Below are 18,096 nucleotides of genomic sequence, written 5' to 3' on the forward strand. Positions count from 1 at the left end.
CGAAGGAAGAACACTGTGATCTTGTCAAAAACTAAGTTTGCCAGCAAGTTATGGCGGTTTAAGAGCGCAAATTTGAATTTAATGCCTTCTACCTCTTTCTAAAACAATCTTTTAAAATTCCGCTTCTGTTATGACACACAACATAGTTTACCTATCTGCAGTGGCAAGTCATTATGATGAGCCTAAGATCCCGCCAAACTCCCCAAACAAATTTAACCTATAATTGTTATGGTTAGGATTTTTTAAGACAATAAAGCTTGTGGACTTCCTTCAGTTAGTAGGGTTTTTTCCTATCTGGTAACACTTCTTCTTGGCTCATAAAAGTACGGGCAGCGTTTGGGGTCACCCACTACCTCTTTGAACAAGACGTCATTAGTTCGTAAAACAATGAATAGGTCACAGAAATGCCCCTAGCCCTACAAATTATAGATGCTAGAGGTAGTGTCTACTACGGGGAAATAAAAATAAAGGGTACAGAGAGGTAGTGGCTTACTGAGTGTTTGGGGATTATAAGTTCGTTCGTTCATTCATTCATTCATTCATTCAAAACAAAAATAATATAAATTTTAAATACGACAATGAATCTTTGCAAATTGTCGACAAACAAACATATTTAGGTATAGAAATGACCTCATCCGGTCGTTACACTTATGCAAGGGAAATTTTCAGCAAAAAAGCCACTAAGGTCCTCTTGATAATTAAACGATCCTTTTCTAACACGGATTCAGCAGCTATTGCGATTAAGAACAAACTTTTCAATGCCCTTGTTAAGCCCGTGTTACTTCATGCGTGCGAAATTTGGGGACCAGAACTACTGTCATATAAAACGCACTTCGATAAAAGCACAATTGAACAAGTCCACATCAAGTTCTGTAAACAAACGTTAAACGTCCCATGGTATACAGAAAACATTGCTTGCAGGGCAGAACTTGGGCGTTATCCTTTAATCATTGACCTAAAAACCTCAATCTTCAGCTATTGGCAAAGACTGAAGTATTGTTGTAATAACGTTTTGTTAAGTGAGGCATTTCAATATGCAACAACATCTACAACATTTTTTGATGTTGCAACTAACGAAGAAATGCATCAAGAAACAGAACCGATAACCCGGCAACACATCAAGAACGGTCGATTAACCATGAGGAAAACCCTCAGAAATAAGTATTCACAAAACTGGCTGGGCACCCAGAATAGTTCATCGTCAACTTCAAGAGAAAAATTTACACACAAGGAAGTTAAAAAGAGCTATGAATTTGAGAATTACCTAACAACAGTTAAAAACCCAGCGCACAGAATAAGCCTGACAAAGCTTAGATTAGGATGTCATACATTACGAATACAGACTGGAAAATATGAAAATAAAGGAGCATCAATCCCAGTAGAGCAAAGAACATGCTTGGTATGTAAACAAAATTGCGTAGAAGACGAAAAGCATTTTTTGATGTGTTGCCAGGGATTTAAAACCATAAGACATGAATTATGTTCTCACATTTCTAAGGTTGATGTAAGGTACATATATTAAAGTGAGAACGAGAGGATTAAGTACCTACTTAGAGCTGACAATGAACATACACAAAAGTAATAGGTAAATATATACATTCAATGTTTCAAAAAAGGAAAGAGCTTCTTAACTTACAAGCACAATGAACATTATAATTTATTTAATTTTTACATATATTGACATTATGAATTGTATAAGAATCAAATTTTTGTTATTTCTTAAATGTATTAGTAAATGTTAAAACCTTTATTGTAAACAGACCAATACCTCCCTTTGGAGAGTAAGGCGCAATAAAGATATACCATTACTATTACTATTACTAGTCATTCATTCATTCATTCATTCATTCATTCATTCATTCATTCATTCATTCATTCATTCATTCATTCATTCATTCATTCAGTCAGTCAGTCAGTTAGTCAGTCAGTCAGTCAGTCAGTTCAGTCATTCATTCGTTCGTTCGTTCGATCGATATCGATATTGCTCACTCGTTCGTTCCTTCGTTCATGCGTTCGTTCGTGCGCTTGTTCGCGCGTTCGTTCGTGCGTTCGTTCGTGCAGTCGTTCATTCATTCGTTTACTCGTAAGTGAAGCGACACAGGAATTTAATCGACTTATGTTTCACTCAATATCATTCAGTTTCCAGACTACTGAACTGAGTTATATCGTGTTTATTTTTCATATATAAAGAATATCTATGCTCTCTTATATAAAACCTTTACTTGACTGGCTCTTTCAAAGATAAGTCTCGCGCGCGATTTCCATAAAACATGGTCCATCTCTTACTTGTCTACATAATAGCACGTGTACATTGTTAAAATACCAGGAATTAACTACTAACTTATATAGTTATTTACACCCTGGCTTTAATCCAGTCCCTTGATAAATATTTTAGCATTCTTTCTAAATCTTTAACTCTACACTTAATAGTATTTTATCGTGAGAAATTATTGTGAAATTGATCACACTGATCACTATTTGGCTTCTGGAAAACTTGAAAAACTGGTCTGACCTGACTCGATTGTCGATTGGTGTGTGTTAGCTGGTTTCATGTTTCGGGCACAGGCGGTTCAACAAGGAAATAGCGACAAATTAAAAGGGGTAAAGACAAACTGACAAAGACAGTTTCAGCAAAGACGAAAGTGTTTGTTTGATAGCAATGTCAATGTGTTCCGTCCACTGACCACTGACAACAAAAGAATTAAAATACTTGGCAATTTAATCTTAAACAAAAGTGATCAAAATCTGATTTCTCTTTGCCATATCAAACCTAATAAAGGAGAGAGGTAACAAGAAGCACGAAAATCATCAACTACGGGCTTTACGGGCTTACCAGATTGATCGTCACTCGCTTACACAGGTTTTCACGATTGGTTCATTTGCAAGCTGTCAAGGAATTAGTTATTTTCAACTTAGCCCTCAGGAATTGCCTCCCTTACTCCATACTGACCCCTTTCGAAAAAGTTTAAATTGATGGCACAAGAATATTTTTGACGCAAATAATCCATTCAAATGAAGGGAAACCTGTGTGCAGACGCTTCCTATTTCGCCAAGGAGAAAATAAGAAATCTCCTCGAAGGCCAATAAAGGGACCTGTCCTGGGGCTCAATTCAATAAAACATTTACAATTATTTTTTACAAGTGTAGCTATTGTTATAGAGTTGAAAACAAAAGCTACTCTTGTAAATTACACTTGTAAATGTTTTATTGAATTGACCCCTAATGTAATTCGGGACTTGTATCCTCGTTTGCAACGACCTTTACGAAAATTGGGATAACACTATGATTAAACAACAAGTGTTAGCCAAATACTGATCAAAAATCCCAATGCATTGCACGCTCATATTCGGTCAAAAGCTCCCTTCCCCTTCCATTGAAATCCTAAAGGCAAGTTATATTCAGTACTCAGACTATAGGCAAGAAGCTTATTCGTTAATATTGCAAAAGGCAGCTCTTCCGAAATGCAACTCAGATGCAATCTTAGTACATCATAATGCTTGTTCGAGTTTCGCTGCTGTTAGCGAGCTAGACAATTCAAATTACAAACAGGTTTGTTACCAGTTTTACGCATACTGCTGGAAAGTTCTTGACCAGTTCACAGATGAACTTGTTTTCGTCAAAACTGGGCACCTAACTAAGAAAACGAAGACCGCAATTTCTGTTTAAGGCTGTCTGTTTCACTACTTGGGCGAATAAATATTTCCGACAGTGAGCGTTTTCTGTCAAATGGAGCCAGGCTAGACACATTTTTGGCTTCTTCTTCTTCGTCGTCTTTTTCTCGGCTGTTTAAAGGTGTAAAATGAACCCGAACTTTTCCATTTTGCATTGAAGCCTTCGGAGAACTTTTGTGCAAAGAGTTATTTGACCCCGAAACGTTGTCGTTGAAGTCCTGTTTTTGCGTTGCTTGATCGATGGGGTAGATACCAGTTTCCGTCTGATCGTATTCGAAGCCAGGGTTACAAAGCTCTGCTGGAGAGGCAGTTGCATCGGATGACGAAGTCAATTGAGTGGTCGATGTAAAATCGCCCCAAGCAAGGCTGTGAAAAGCATCAACGTTCAACGCTAGCAAACCATCCGCCAAACTCTTTTTTGTGAACTTCAGCTTGATCGGCTTGTTGCGCCCACTTTGAATCGCTTTGCGATAGCTTTGCCGCATATCAAACATTCCTGTGGGCAACTGTGGAGGGTAGATGACCGATCGCGAATTTTCAAAGCTTGATTCGCGTTGCAGATGAGCGTTGCGCACGGTGCGTCCATAAGCGCTCTTGCTATAGTCCGATATGGGAACCTTTTTGCAGCACATACCCAGCAAAATCTTGCGGAATGCTCGTCGAAAGTCCTTATTTCGCAGGCCATAAATGATCGGATTACAAACGGAATTTCCATACTGAAGCCATTTGTTTATCTTAAGAATGACTGGTGGTAATTTCATGAGCCCTTGACATCCAGGAGTCATCCACATTAATTGTCCGCACACTGAAAATGCAAAATTGAGGGCGAAGAAAGGCGTCCAGCAGATGACAAAAAGACCAATCACCACAGCCACTGTTGTAGCAATGCGCAGATCCTGAAATTTAAACAAAAGAAAATTATTTGGTAGGCCACTTCTTATTGCTTCTAAGAAATGACACTAGCAGAAAGATCGATATATAGTGGTAGAAAGGTGAAGAGTGGTTTCCCCACGTTTTAGTTTCCATGATAAGACCTCGAGTCAATTAATGTAGTTTGTGACCATTTAAAAAAGCTGACTTTCGCAGTCCGTACTTTGCAGACTCGGGGTTCTGTTATTCCGTTTGCTTGTATTTGAATTCGTTAAAACGATCATTTATCACTTCGTATGCATGCAGTCATACATGAAGTATTTCTTAGTCCACTCATTACAGTTCGCTTCCTTCACGAGAATATCCGATGAACTAAATTACGTCGGCTCGAAATAGCGTCGAGCTTCTTCTACTTGGTTATTATTCGTTCTGGCAACGCGGATATCTGGCGTTGAATCCGTTGAAGAAACCGGTAATTTTTTCTCGGAATTCTTTAGTTCATTGCTTAAATTGAAACATTCCCTTCGTGTGGACTCATTTATCACTCTCATTACAGCCGAGATTGCGCAGTATCGGACTGTATTTCATCTACATTAAATGAAATCAGTACTCTTATGTGTTACTCAGTTTTTATTTTGATGTGCAAGGGGTTTGAATAAGTTTGAAGTGTGTGGATGAAAGCTTTAAAGTTTTAGAATAAACACTATCTTCTCGTCAGACACCATTTTTTCAGCCTTTGCACGAAAAGTTAAAACGATAAGTTTCAGCGCCTGCGCTGATAGTTCTAAAGTGCAGCTCAAGCGACGCCATCTTTGCTTTTTTTTACACTAGTCATTAGTTTTCCTGCGAGTGCGTCCTTAATATCCTGTATTCGTTAACAAACATAAGACGTAAAAGTGGTACCTTTTTAAACGAGCTGCTTCCTCTTGCACGCGCATGCGCTCTGGCTATGTGAAAGATCGTACCATATGCTCCAAGAATAACAGCAAGTGGAACGAAGAAGAAGGCCACCGTTACTATAACACCATAATACTTCTTATTATTCACGTCCAAAAACTCAACCTGTGCGCCAGCCAATATCGATAAAACCCACGCGACGAAGATTATAGCCAAGACCACTCCTGCAAAGAAATTAACAGAAAAGGGCAACGTTAGACTAAAATTATATCATTTTTCGTTTTATTTTAGCTAGCCCCACAGTTTCACTACAATACACATGACACTATATACACATTGTTTGACATTTTGTTGTATAGTGTCACCGTATTGTTTACGACTCTTGCAGTGTATGCCCACCCAGCTTAGATGTAGAACTGAATGAAGTCTCCATTAGCAAGAAAGTGGTAAGAAATTATAGGCGGTTCCCTTCTTTAAGTTTTAGTTAAATTTCTGTGGACCTCATGTCCTTTTAACGACTCTATAGTTTCAAGATTGTGGAGTTTTTGTTCATTTAAAAGTGTAGTTATGACATGTTGTAAAATCGAAGAGACTTTATTCATAAAATGAATAATGTGGAGAATAGTGCCAACCAAAGGGGATTCTTGTTTAAAAATGGTAGGGGTGGTCCTCGGAAATGTTCGAAAATACCCCTAAAAGGTGCCAAAAACGCACTTTTGCGCGTTGCTGAAATTTATTTTCATCCCTAAGAAGTGCCAAAAAGAGGTCGAGTAAAGATAATTCCCGTCAATGTTAGGCTCAATACCCTGAAAGATATACCGCGTTAATTCTAACGGTGGTCCTTTTAGATTTTAACACCCTAAGCGATACCAAACTGAATCTACAAATTTGCACCCTAAAAAGTACGACGAGCAATCCCCCCTCCCCCGTCATTTTTGTATGCGAGTCCCCCTGAGGAGTTACGTACGTTTTCTGATGTTGCGGTGTTTTATCGGCGCAAGCAACGCGTAACATCTTTCCAGACTGATGGCTGTGAGGTTAAGTATCGAGGACACTCCACAGATGACATCAAAGATCAAATAGAAGTTGTACACTGGTCCTATAAAGGTATACGTGATGGATATATACACCCATAGCGGCAACGAGATTGTACCAATCAACATGTCAGCGACTGCTAACGACATCAACAGTAAATTCGTCGTTGTACGCAATCGCCTGTTGACGCGAAATGCACCAATGACAAGCGAGTTACCAAACACAATCATCACGGCGAGGATGCAAAAGAACACATCAGCGACGATGTCCTCCGTGGTCATTTCAGGCGCAGGTGGCGGGCCGCGTCCTCCCGGCCCTGGACCTGGCGCCGACGTTGAGTTTTCGTTTGTGACATTCCAGGATGTAGCGTTCTCGGCCATTGCTCGACACGTAGTCTGTAGGAAAAATCAATCACGTCAATTAACCAAACACTCATCTACCCCTTTGTATGGAACAAGTTGGAGCATATAACTGGCGAAGCGAACTCAAACATGTGCAACGAATTCCAACTTTTTTTCCTATTGTTTCTAGTAATAGATGTTATATTTGTTCGTGTCAGTGACCATAACGATAGCCTATACGCTTATTTGATCACTGAGCACATTTCATTTTGGCTCCTATAATTGTTATATTTTCCTTCTTTTTATTGATTTGTACTTTCTGTAAATAGTGTAAAAGTGAGAAATAAAAAAAATAATCTGAAATCTGGTACTCAAAGAAAAAAAGACAAAAGCTAGAGACGAAGTCGAGGTGCAAAAAAACTCAACTTTTCAACGACAAAAAACGCCCCTTACTCAAGTCGTTATAATACGTTATTTTAACTTTGTCTCCATGAAAATAGCTTTGCTAAAGAAATATACCGCGAAAAATACATTTCCCCAAAAAATACCATAACAGGTAATTTTATACAAAGGAATATTCATTTAAAAATAATCAAGCTGGCGAGTGAAGCAAATGTATCACGTTATATTCCTACCTTTATAACCAGTCTGTTACAACAACGTGAAAGACGCAATATTGAATGTACAAAACAACTTCTAAAGCATGATTACCTTATTGTAACACCCAACTGCCTGTGCAGTGTTCACTGTACTGTGTTCTACACGAATTTGAAACCTATGTTGGTCGGTTGATCGAGTATGGTTAAGGAAGTATGTCGATTCTTATCATGATTTCTGTCCACGTATTCGGTTTTCCTTTATGACGCAATTTGGAGATTAAATATTAATGCTACTGTGAATTGCATTGTTTCGGGTTTTAAATTTAGACTTAGTATCAAGTGGGATGCTTAAGGATGGTTAGGAAGCACGATTTTAAGCTATTTTAACCACACTGATTATACATTCACATTATGGATTATCAAAGTCACATTAGAATCGAGAGGAAATGCACTTCTTCTTAGATTGTCCGAATACGTGTCCCATTATATCTTGTGTTTGTTTCTTATATTAAGTTATATAGCTTACTTAGTTTAATTGTTAATTTTATGGCTATATGTCACCCAAATGACCAAAGAACCAATCCATAATCATTTCACTCTTAAAAAGCACGCAAAAAAATTCCATCGTGCGTCTACTAAATAAAGACGATGACAAAACTCCCACTATTATTTTGATTCTCTTTAGTTCTACAAAGGCACAGTAAGGTAATTCAACATCACAATGCTTCATGAAAGAATCGCTTGAAAGAATTGTTCTAAGGATTACATATAACCTTAGAAACCGAAACGCAAGGCGAAAAGGCATTGATTTCTTACAGTATATCTCTTATATTTTTTGCAAATATTTTAGTTGCAACAATGGAAAATGTAGTCTAAAGGCCACATTTTTGAAGAACGGTTGAAAAAATAAAAACGAAAATAAGTGAACACCAATCGTACTAAAACGCCTTGAAATTAATCAAATTCTTCATCCAAGTTGTAGTATTCGTCACGAAAATAGCAGCACGTCTTGTTTTTAATGGCAAATGTAGTCTAAAGGCCACATTTTTGAAGAACGATTGAAAACAAAAACGAAGTGAACGCCAATCGTACAAGACTAAAACGCCTTGAAATTAATCAAATTCTTCATCCAAGTTGTAGTGTTCGTCACGAAAACAGCAGCACGTCTTGTTTTTAAAACGCTGACCACAAATGCGCACCAATTTGTTATTGCCAATAAAACGTACAAAATTCAGTTCAGAAAACAAAGCACGTGCGACGGGCATTATTTACTTGACTTTTTTTAGGCACCAAAGCTGGATCAGGATTTAACACATTTTATAAACGCGACACATAAAAGACAGGCAATTTTTCCGCTTCATGTCATAATTCTTGAAATATAAGTGAAGTTAGATATATTTTGATCTTGTATGAACATATAGGCAGAAGGAACGCGCATTGATGAACTAGAATATTATGTTAATACTGCGGTAAACGACTTGCAATTACAAATAAAAACCTCAGAAAAGAAAATCCAACACGCACGTTCGACCTTTGGCGGAAGATTATGTCAACTATATATAATAAGTGCGTGCCTTACGTAGTGGATTTGTTGAAATCCAATTACAAACGGTAAAAAAGTAATATAGTACATGATTCCAAACATGAGGCTGAGCATGAAAAATTAAGTTTCTATTCAGAAGAAGATTAGAAATCGCCGCTAACAATTATATTGCTTCATCGATATAGATTGGATCAAGACTAAAGAGACACAGATGTAATATAAACAAAGGGCAAAATTGTAACTCTTGGTTATTTTGTGTGTTCCGACTTAAGGTCTACTACAATCACTTTCACATGCAACGAAAGAAATTACTTACTTTAAATTGAAATAAACGCTGACAAAATCACTGAAATACATGGTGAAAAACCTTGTAACCGCTTTTGTCAGTGTAGTTGTAGAATTTATGTAGTTTCAAAGGCTATAGAATTGATTAGAAAATAAAACACAACTGAGAGTTATTGGCATACCTTTTTGTCGTGGTTTAGCTTTATACTGGGCAATATCTCTTCGCAATGTTTTGATGAACTAGAACCGGCGCTTCACATAAAGTAATATAGAGAGATTGGACTAAGTTAAATATCCCTGCTTCCAGGTGCTAAAGATTTATATCTAAGAGTCTTGTTCAGTGTCAGGGCTATCAACACAGAACTCTCTCTCAATCCTATCAATGCGCATCTTTCAAACTGACAGCTCAATATATCTAATAAACTCAATCACTCAATCTATGTTACACGGAAGATCATTTTAATATTTTAGTGTGTGTTTATATTAGCGAATTGCAAAATCTTTTTCATTTCCTCAGCAGCTGCCGTTCACTGTTTAAATCTCGTTACCCGATTTGTTTGCTCGTACAATTAGAAACGCACACAAAACATTTAATTTAGTTACGCTGGTTTTCATTTCAAACGTCCCAAATATTACATTACCTTTAAACCAAAATGCAATAGACCCTGCGGCCAAAAATCATGTTACAACAGGACAGATTCGCAAAAAAATCAAGTGTTTTCTCTTAACTCTAGAATAAGAAAGGACTCTTATTCTGTTCAGTTCAAATAAAATAAGTAATTTATTGCGCGCTATTTTGAACAATCAACCACATTCTATTCTAAGAACACCACTGTTTTACATCCGTACATTGGAAAACAATCAGAGGCGAATTGTGTATCGCGAAATTTATGTATTTCAATGCCAGTTTTTACTTTGTCCTTACCCAAAATGGTTAAAAACCTTTTATACAACATTTTTATTTTATTTGGTGTTCGTGTTTTGGCGTTTGGAGACAGAGAGTAATAAACACAATAATATTGCTATCCTTTAAGACATCTTAATTGACATCGAAAAGATGCTTCTATTCTCATAGCTCTTCACACTCAGCCATATTCGATCACTGAAGTTCATGAAAATTGTCTGCAATAGACCTCACAATTCTTTCTTTCTGGGCGATTTTCATTTAATCTTAATCCTGTTATGAGCTAATCCTTCCTGAATGTTTTGTAGCACAGTCAGAGTAAAAAACTATCTGCCTTTCTAAAAAGGTATAATCTCGATTTCAATAAAGAATTGACTGTCCGTTTTCTGTTTTTGGAATCAACACTGAATTTGGGTCTTTGAAAAAAATCTCACGCATATTTTCATATATTTTCTTCTTTCAGTTTGAGGTTAAGGTATCAATTCTCCTTACTAAATCCCATAATTCCTTGGAAAGTTAGTTCTAAGAATTTGACGGCTCATCAAATTTAGTCGGGAATTTCTTACTCTCATCACTGTGCCAGTCTACGTACAGTTAATTTTTAGGAACGAACGGTTTAAAATTCAATTTTCTTGTGGTACTCCATGTTCAATGTAGAATTCGTTATATCAGGAAGAATATTTTAAAAAAATACTCGTCTTCACTCTTCTCTCCTACTCCAGTACCTCGACCCTCGAGACGAAGTTCGCGGGTTGCGGGTTGTTGGATAGGGAACTGGTATACCGGGAGCGTGAGTGGAGCAAGCAGCCGGCAGCGAAAAATCTCCCCAATTTTCGGGCTGTCAATTTTCTCTTTCGCTCGACATTCCAGGATGAAAACAATGGTCTGCTTGCAGCATGAGACCCAGGATCGTACTATTTCCCGGCTAGGTGTATTACCGTGCAATTAGTAGACTATCTTTAAATGTGGATGAAGCCCTTGCTTTTCTTTTGGCGGCCAACATCGAAGAAGTATCGATAAGTGACATGACACTCGATCAGTTTGGGCGGGATAAACCGTTGAACACCCATACTACTGCTAATTATGAGCATGGTAAAATAGAGTTTAGACGAGTGTACATCTGATGGTTAAAGAATGATGGTCTCTATGTGATCGTTCTGGAGTTGCTGGCTGAGTTGGCTGAGGAGTTCTTTGGAATTATCATTCAATTTATCAAAATGCGCACCGCTAAATCCTCTCACTTAGAATTGAGTCAGTTCTAATTCTGTTGAAAGCGAATGCAAGTTGGCTCAGTATTCGTCGCATAATATTTAGCGCAAGTCTGTGTTTCCGCCAGCGATCAAATGGACAATTAAAACGGATTGCATTGTCCACAGTTTGCATTGGGTCAAAAGTCGTTTTTTGGTGAACAAAGTAACAATCAAATTTAAGAAAACCTAAAAATAATAGTCTTCTAGGGTAGAAAAAAAAAGTATTAAATAATTAAGAAAAAATGAACAAGGCTAGCTTATAAGACTGAGAAAGATTTTAAAAAATTCATTACGAACGACAAACTGAAAAATTAGCCAATTTTTTAAGTTGCGCTAACGTGACTTACTCCTTCCTTCGGTTAAAAAAGAAGCGTTTGTAACCTTACATTAAAATCCAGAAGAATAGTCATGAAGCTTTTTTCCTATAAAACATTAATACGTTATCAAGCGAGAAACCCCAGCGACATAGTTAGCTTATAAACCAGTTTTAATGTTACATTGAGCGCGACTCATTTGCCACCGAGCCTAAATGTAAACTTCCAGTTTCAACTATCTCGATGAAAATTGCATGTCTTGCCATGTAAACTATCAACTGTCATTTTGTTTACTTATTAAAGCTTGCGATTTGATTTTGAATAAAAGGAATTTTGATCTGTTGCTTAACAGCTGTCAGATGTTGCGGGGGGTTCACTCTGTTACCTTGACGCGCGGTTTATTAAAACGAAACGTTAATAAACAGAGGTCTTGCGACATATCTTTGAAGTTGTCACGCTACTGAAAAGAAAAGCTTAAAAAACGCACAAAAAAGTCGAATGAATGATCGATGACTTTTTTACGAGTTTAATCTTAGTTAATCTGTTAAGAATCGGTTGATGAGATAAAATGGGGCCCCATCTCATTGAGAAATGGTCTGTCTGGCAAGCACGGGAAATAAAGGAAGACCCGATTAAACAAGAAGAGAGCCATGCCTTTGTTTACCAGCGGAAAAACAGGGTTATTTTTTCAAGATTTTTGCAGTTGTCGCAAAATACGAGACAGAAGTGCGAATCACGAGATAAGAGCGAGAAACACGAGTCACTCGCGCAAAGCGCGCGTGAGTCGCGCTTCGCACTTTACCGCGAAAATCTCGTAAACCAATAAGTCCCGGCAGTCTAACTATCCAATATCAAAACAAGGTTACGCCGGAATTTTTTGCTTGGCAGAAAAGAAATTCTTACGTAGAAAAAGACAGCTAAAATTTTATAAATAAGTCATGAAATTTCTCAGTCGAACGCGACAAGCGACAGGACTGTACTTATTTGGTTTTTTTTTTTAGATACACTTATCCAGAAAAAAAGTTGTTGGATTGAAAAAAACCGACAACTACAAAATGAAACGTTTCATCAGTTGCCTTCAATAAGAAAAAACGGCTGGGAAAAAGGACAACAAACTGAACTTTTTTTATATTTTTGCACCATATTACATGTACTTGGTATATTTGCACAGAATGAAGTGTTGCGAAACTTTGAACTTCTATGGTCAATGTAGTTTCCGCGTTATATTGGATGCGAAGATCGTATATTAAGCCTTGGCTTGGCTCATTGACACGCGGTTGTCTGAAAAAATAACTTTTGTAGTCCTCTAAATGGTGTTTTGTCAGGTCTTTTCTAGCGCATAATATCATTCACTTTTCATTGTTTTGAACGCTTCATTCAGTCGGTCGTTGACCAACGAAAACCACATGTTTTACACATCAGAATTTCATTTACTTTAACTCCATAATTGTCGATTAATGTGCAAATTTTAAAAATGGCCCGATTTAATACCCCGTTCTAAATGTAGCTTATTATATAAACACGATTAAATTTAGCCATACCTTGTTTACCAGTTCATAAATTTAGCAATCGTCCGCCACCAAGCTGAGAGACTCTGAAACAGGACAAAACGTGTAAACATTTTAACAGACTGAAGTAACGAGATATCACGAAAACATCTTAGACATCTATAAACTGTGATATTATGATGTCTGAAAATGATCTCTTAGTAGTTTTTATGCCACGTAATTTACGATAAGTAATAAAATGTAAAAGGTAAAAAAAAAAAACTTTCCGCGCAAAAAGAATACACCCTTCCAGACTTCTTTATATGAGGATAAATCATGCGTTAATAGCACCTACCCAAGATCTCCAATCTCGCTAGGTATTTAAACCATGCTTTGGTTTCAGTTTAAAGTTGTTTTTCTCATTATCAAAATTGTTTTATTTTGAGGAGCAATTTTCTACATTAGCCTGGCATTGTTGGCCTTTTAGTTTATTGTTTAGACTGTCCACAGCCTCTCGATTTTTCAACGCAAAAAAGCAGAAGAAGTTAGTCTATTTATTGTTGTGCTGGATAAAGCAAACTTTTCACAGTGAAAATCGCAATGCGGTGTAATAATTTATCGCCTAAGTATTCAGGTATTCAAGATATCAGTCAACGCTGCGTAATTCTGCTCGAAGTATTACAATTAAAACGGTTCCCAACTCAATTTATTACTGACAAATCTGACTAAAATACCATTTTTAAAATAAACAAAAAATGACGTGTACTGCGTTGCAGGCATTTTTCTGTAGGATTACTTCAATGAGAATAGAGGTTTTCTTGCGTTTGATTGGAAATGATGATTAAAAAAGCGTAATCGAGTTAAAAAAACAAAACAAACACCTTTTACTCCCGTGGAAATTATTTTTAAAGAGATTAATTTAGATGAATTTTCTGTCAAACAACAGCAGTGATCGCGCCTCACGCCAATTGCACCGTAAAAACAAACAAATCCTTTTAGACCGAGGTGTCGAAGCGATATGTCCACCGAAAATGTACAAAGTGTTAATGAAGTTGCCAGATGGCTAGTGAGTTTATCCGCGAAGCTTCGTCAGTAGTGTATTACGCTTCGAAATCAAATCATGCTGATCCAAAACGGCGTTGATCTATATAAACGACCGAGAGATTATGTTTGGCTATCGCATGCACTTATTCTATTCGAGTCTTCGATCGATTGATCTGAAATTTCTGGAATTAAATCGATGACATCTGCGAATAAAGCTATTCATCAGTATCGAATAAAATAGGAGCTTATCAGCTTTTGTAGCATAGGTTTTGCTTTAAACAGAGTTTCTACTCTCTTTCAAAAGGTTTTCAGTCTATCCACGCAGAGCACTTATTTAGGCTCTCGATGTTTGCAAACACAAAGGAAGAAAGTCATGCTAAAGTATTTCACCAGCAAAACACAATATCTAGCGTCCAGGACTTACCAGGGAGAGCTCTGTGTTTCTGTTACGATTGGAACATGGCATCAAAGGAGAAAAACATGCTTTTTTAGTGACCGATTTCGCGAGATATCGTAAGACAAACGAGGCGCGCGTTTGCCAAACAACCCTGTAAATGTTGCAAAAGAATGTCTTGTTTGTAGACCGAGATTCAATCGTATGCTAATTTAACTGCGACTTTGACAGCCGTGTGTACAGAGGAAACAAAACGTAAAACAATCCACTATCAACAGTACGCTCTTACCGCTTTCAAGGTGACAAAGGGTAAACTTTCAGGTTGCCTTGCGTGCCGGCCTCGTCCAAACGCAGTCTCAATACATAAACAATAACAATAACACAATAATAAGCGCGGAGAGTTCCAAGCAGTCTTCTCCACAGGAAAACCACTTCAGGGAGACGGCGGAAGAACACGGGTAAACTTTTGTTAATTTTTGTCAGGAAACCTTTGATGAATGCCGCATTAACTACTGCCGAGACATATGACAAATATCTACCTGCCAGCAGTCATTGCAAATTACATCGATTTCGCTTGTAAGCTAGAAAAAGAGAAGTAGTCATGAACATACTAGACGTTGAAGATATCACGAGAGAGATTTAAATTTTAGCGTTCTAAAATTCTGACGAAGTTAAAAAAAAATTCTATAAATATCCAAAGTATTTGCAATAGAAAGGTGAGATCACTTATAGCATATTCTTACACCTCATTAAAACCAACGGAGTATTATATTTATAAAGTAGCACCCCTCTCCTTGTGTTAATAAACCCAGCGGGGATACGTTCTCTGTGGGTGTATGTCAGGGCGCTTTCCTAAAACCTCTGAAACTAGCTTCCTACACAGACGTTCTAGGAACGTGTGGCGAGCCCTAAGAACGTCTGCGTAGGAGGCTACTCTGAAACACGATTACAAAATTTTCCACATATCACTGAAACAGATAAAACACAATAACATGAGAAAACCAGGACTAAAAATTTTCTTGGAACACATTTTACCCCATTACATATTAAACAGACCCATAACAGTTAATAACTATGTATAGAAAAAATAGCTACCGCAACATGGAAATTTTAATCGCCGATAAAACATCAGAATCATGCATTCTTAATTCGAAAATCTTCAATGTACTAATACCCATAACCCTGCAATAAGGCGCTGTAATATTTCTAAGGAATTTTTTATTCTCAGAGCAAAACCACACATAACCAGGATATAATGACTCTACAATGGTGGAAAATGTAAACAAGGTCGAGGAAACTCATTCTCACAGTTCTCAGGCGACCGGATGAAGTTAAGAATTGACAATTAATTGCTTTTGCCGAGCAATGACGGTTTGAACGAATTATCATCAAGTCAATAATACAGTAATAACCAAGGCAAGAGCGTCACCGAAGGATCTTAAAGCTAACACTCCTGGACACCTGGACACTAGAGGTCTTTCATGTACGGCATGGCAAATAACAAGGTTCATTGCAATGCTAGGGAGTTTAAATTTATTCTCACCACCCCTGAGAGAATAAAGGATTTCAGTCGAAAGGAGTTTATTAAAGGCAAAGCGTGATAAGCGCTAACCATCATAAGTAAGTGAATCGAAGATTGTCATTTTTGAGACAATTCAGTTAGACTTGTCACGGCTGAAGATTATGCACCTTGGGGACAGTTGAGAGCCCTTCTCGTGGTCTCTTGATTGGGGACTTATGGAAAACGGAAACATAACAAATGAACTACTGAAAGCTAACCCAGATATAACGATCAATGAAGCTGATCATTTTTTCGGAGTCTTTCAGTAATAAATCGCAGTCTTCCAAAGAAGATCTAAGGACAGCTGTCAATGCTTTCAAATGAGTTAGCCTGCGAATTTCCCTCCAGTTCTTTTTTTAATTTAATAGCCTGTTTACGTTTTTTGTAAGAGCCTCACCCTGCACGCTATCTTGCAAGTTAAATATCCGCGTGGGCTTAGAGAGAACAAAAAAGCTTGTGTGGAGGAGATCTAGAGAGGAGAAGAAAGGGCGTTGGTGATCTGGGAGTGGAGAACTTAACTAACTACAGTCAACTCTCTCTTACGGACACCTCTACAATACGGACACCTGGTGTTGGTTCCGTCCCGTTACTAAAGTCCATAAAAGAAGGACGCCTCTCCAAGATGGACAGTTGTAGGCGGTTTCGACGGTGTCCGTCTTTGAGAGTTTTGACTCCTTAAGAAACATTAAAATTTATAATTAAAAGCCTAAGAAATGTCCTCTCCGTAACGCCTCCGATTATAGCCGAACAACCAAACCACGCAGTAAATTCACTGCTTAAACGGACATGGCGGACGTGACATTGAAAAATTAATAGTATCAAAAAAGTAAACTGTGTTCCACAACAATCTACGGCAATGGCTGATGTTTAAATTAACATTTGACATCTGTATCTGTCCACCCGCTAACATTAACTTTCCTTTTGTTGTTTTGGGACAGCACTGTTTCAAAGGAGCGATTATTTAAAGCTTGCCCTCAAGCTGAATGACGTTATTGTTCAGGCTAATTTAAATTTTGCCAAAAAAATATTTTGCTAAAAAAATATAGAAATTTCGCTATATCTGAGTTTCTTGCACGACTCAAACTTTTTCGGGTCACAAATGTTGGTTTTCTATCTAGACCACTGCACAGGCCATATTTTGCCTTAAGTGAATTCTGGTAATTTTTACATCGTGTCTTCATTTCTGTAGTCAAAAACTAAGACTGTTTATCTGTTAAATGCGGAAATCAGCACCACTAACAACGGACTGAAAACAGGCTAAACTCACACTGAACTAAGTTTCATACGCGATCATTAATAATATATAACGTCCAGTCTCGTATTTATTAAAAATATTTGGCCATATTAAAGAGAGACTGATAATGAAAATTGCTTCATTAGCTAACACCTTCTGCATGTTCTATTCAGTTTTAAATCGATAGATAAGTTGTAAATAATGAGTTGTTAATTATCGCGCCGGTTTTAACGAGTAGGTAAAATGTGAGCGCGAAAATACTCATGTAAAAAGAAACTTTACCTTTCTGTATAGCAAGTCGACACCAGAATCTATCGGGGTGATTCATTCGTTAGTGGGGCTGTAAGATTTTCATACAAGAAGTTAAAATCACGTGCCCTGTTGTCCTTTAGCCGTTTCTTGTTCGCAGTAAGGCAAACACAAGCAGTTTTATTTTAGATACGAAATATAGTCAGCTGTTCAAATAGCTAGACAACTGGTTACCACGTCCGTGTCGGGTCGCAAGGGAAACTGTCAAAACCGTTTTGTCCATGCAAACTTTCCGGTTCGCGAGTGGGTGATAAACGCTAGATAACAGTTATAGAAAAACACAGCATTGAAAAGTTCTTGAGCTGCCTTCTTTATTTACGAACTAAATGCTTGAGAATAAAGGCTACGAGGCGGTATT

At 37.5% G+C, this 18,096-nt stretch overlaps 1 protein-coding gene across 2 annotated transcripts; it reads right to left on the bottom strand.

Moving 5' to 3' along the window:
• Positions 1–2,155: 2,155 nt before the first annotated feature.
• Positions 2,156–17,794, bottom strand: LOC144643248 (histamine H2 receptor-like). 2 transcript variants are annotated; one of them, XM_078502443.1, is made up of 5 exons: positions 17,712–17,794; positions 13,251–13,303; positions 6,406–6,868; positions 5,445–5,662; positions 2,156–4,567 (listed from the first exon to the last, which is right to left on the bottom strand). In XM_078502443.1, the coding sequence occupies exons 3-5, from the start codon at positions 6,851–6,853 to the stop codon at positions 3,635–3,637; spliced, it is 1,599 nt and encodes a 532-aa protein (XP_078358569.1). In that variant the 5' UTR covers positions 6,854–6,868; positions 13,251–13,303; positions 17,712–17,794; the 3' UTR covers positions 2,156–3,634. The 2 variants fall into 2 exon arrangements, with proteins under 2 accessions (XP_078358569.1, XP_078358568.1); XM_078502442.1 differs by lacking the exon at positions 17,712–17,794 and adding an exon at positions 14,665–14,791 and having other exon boundaries at positions 13,251–13,301.
• Between the last annotated feature and the right edge of the window lie 302 nt (positions 17,795–18,096).

This window comes from Oculina patagonica, chromosome 2, assembly GCF_052425735.1.
Source record: "Oculina patagonica isolate OP01 chromosome 2, crgOcupat, whole genome shotgun sequence".
NCBI lineage: Eukaryota > Metazoa > Cnidaria > Anthozoa > Scleractinia > Oculinidae > Oculina > Oculina patagonica.

What these genes read in the sequence shown, in the direction of transcription:
- LOC144643248 (XM_078502443.1), bottom strand. Translation starts at nt 6,853, where the DNA reads ATGGCCGAGAACGCTACATCCTGGAATGTCACAAACGAAAACTCAACG. An exon ending in ACACCGCAACATCAGAAAAC is followed by an intron (nt 5,663 to 6,405) that starts GTACGTAACTCC and finishes ATTTCTTTGCAG; the next exon opens with GAGTGGTCTTGGCTATAATC. An exon ending in GAAGCAGCTCGTTTAAAAAG is followed by an intron (nt 4,568 to 5,444) that starts GTACCACTTTTA and finishes TTTAAATTTCAG; the next exon opens with GATCTGCGCATTGCTACAAC.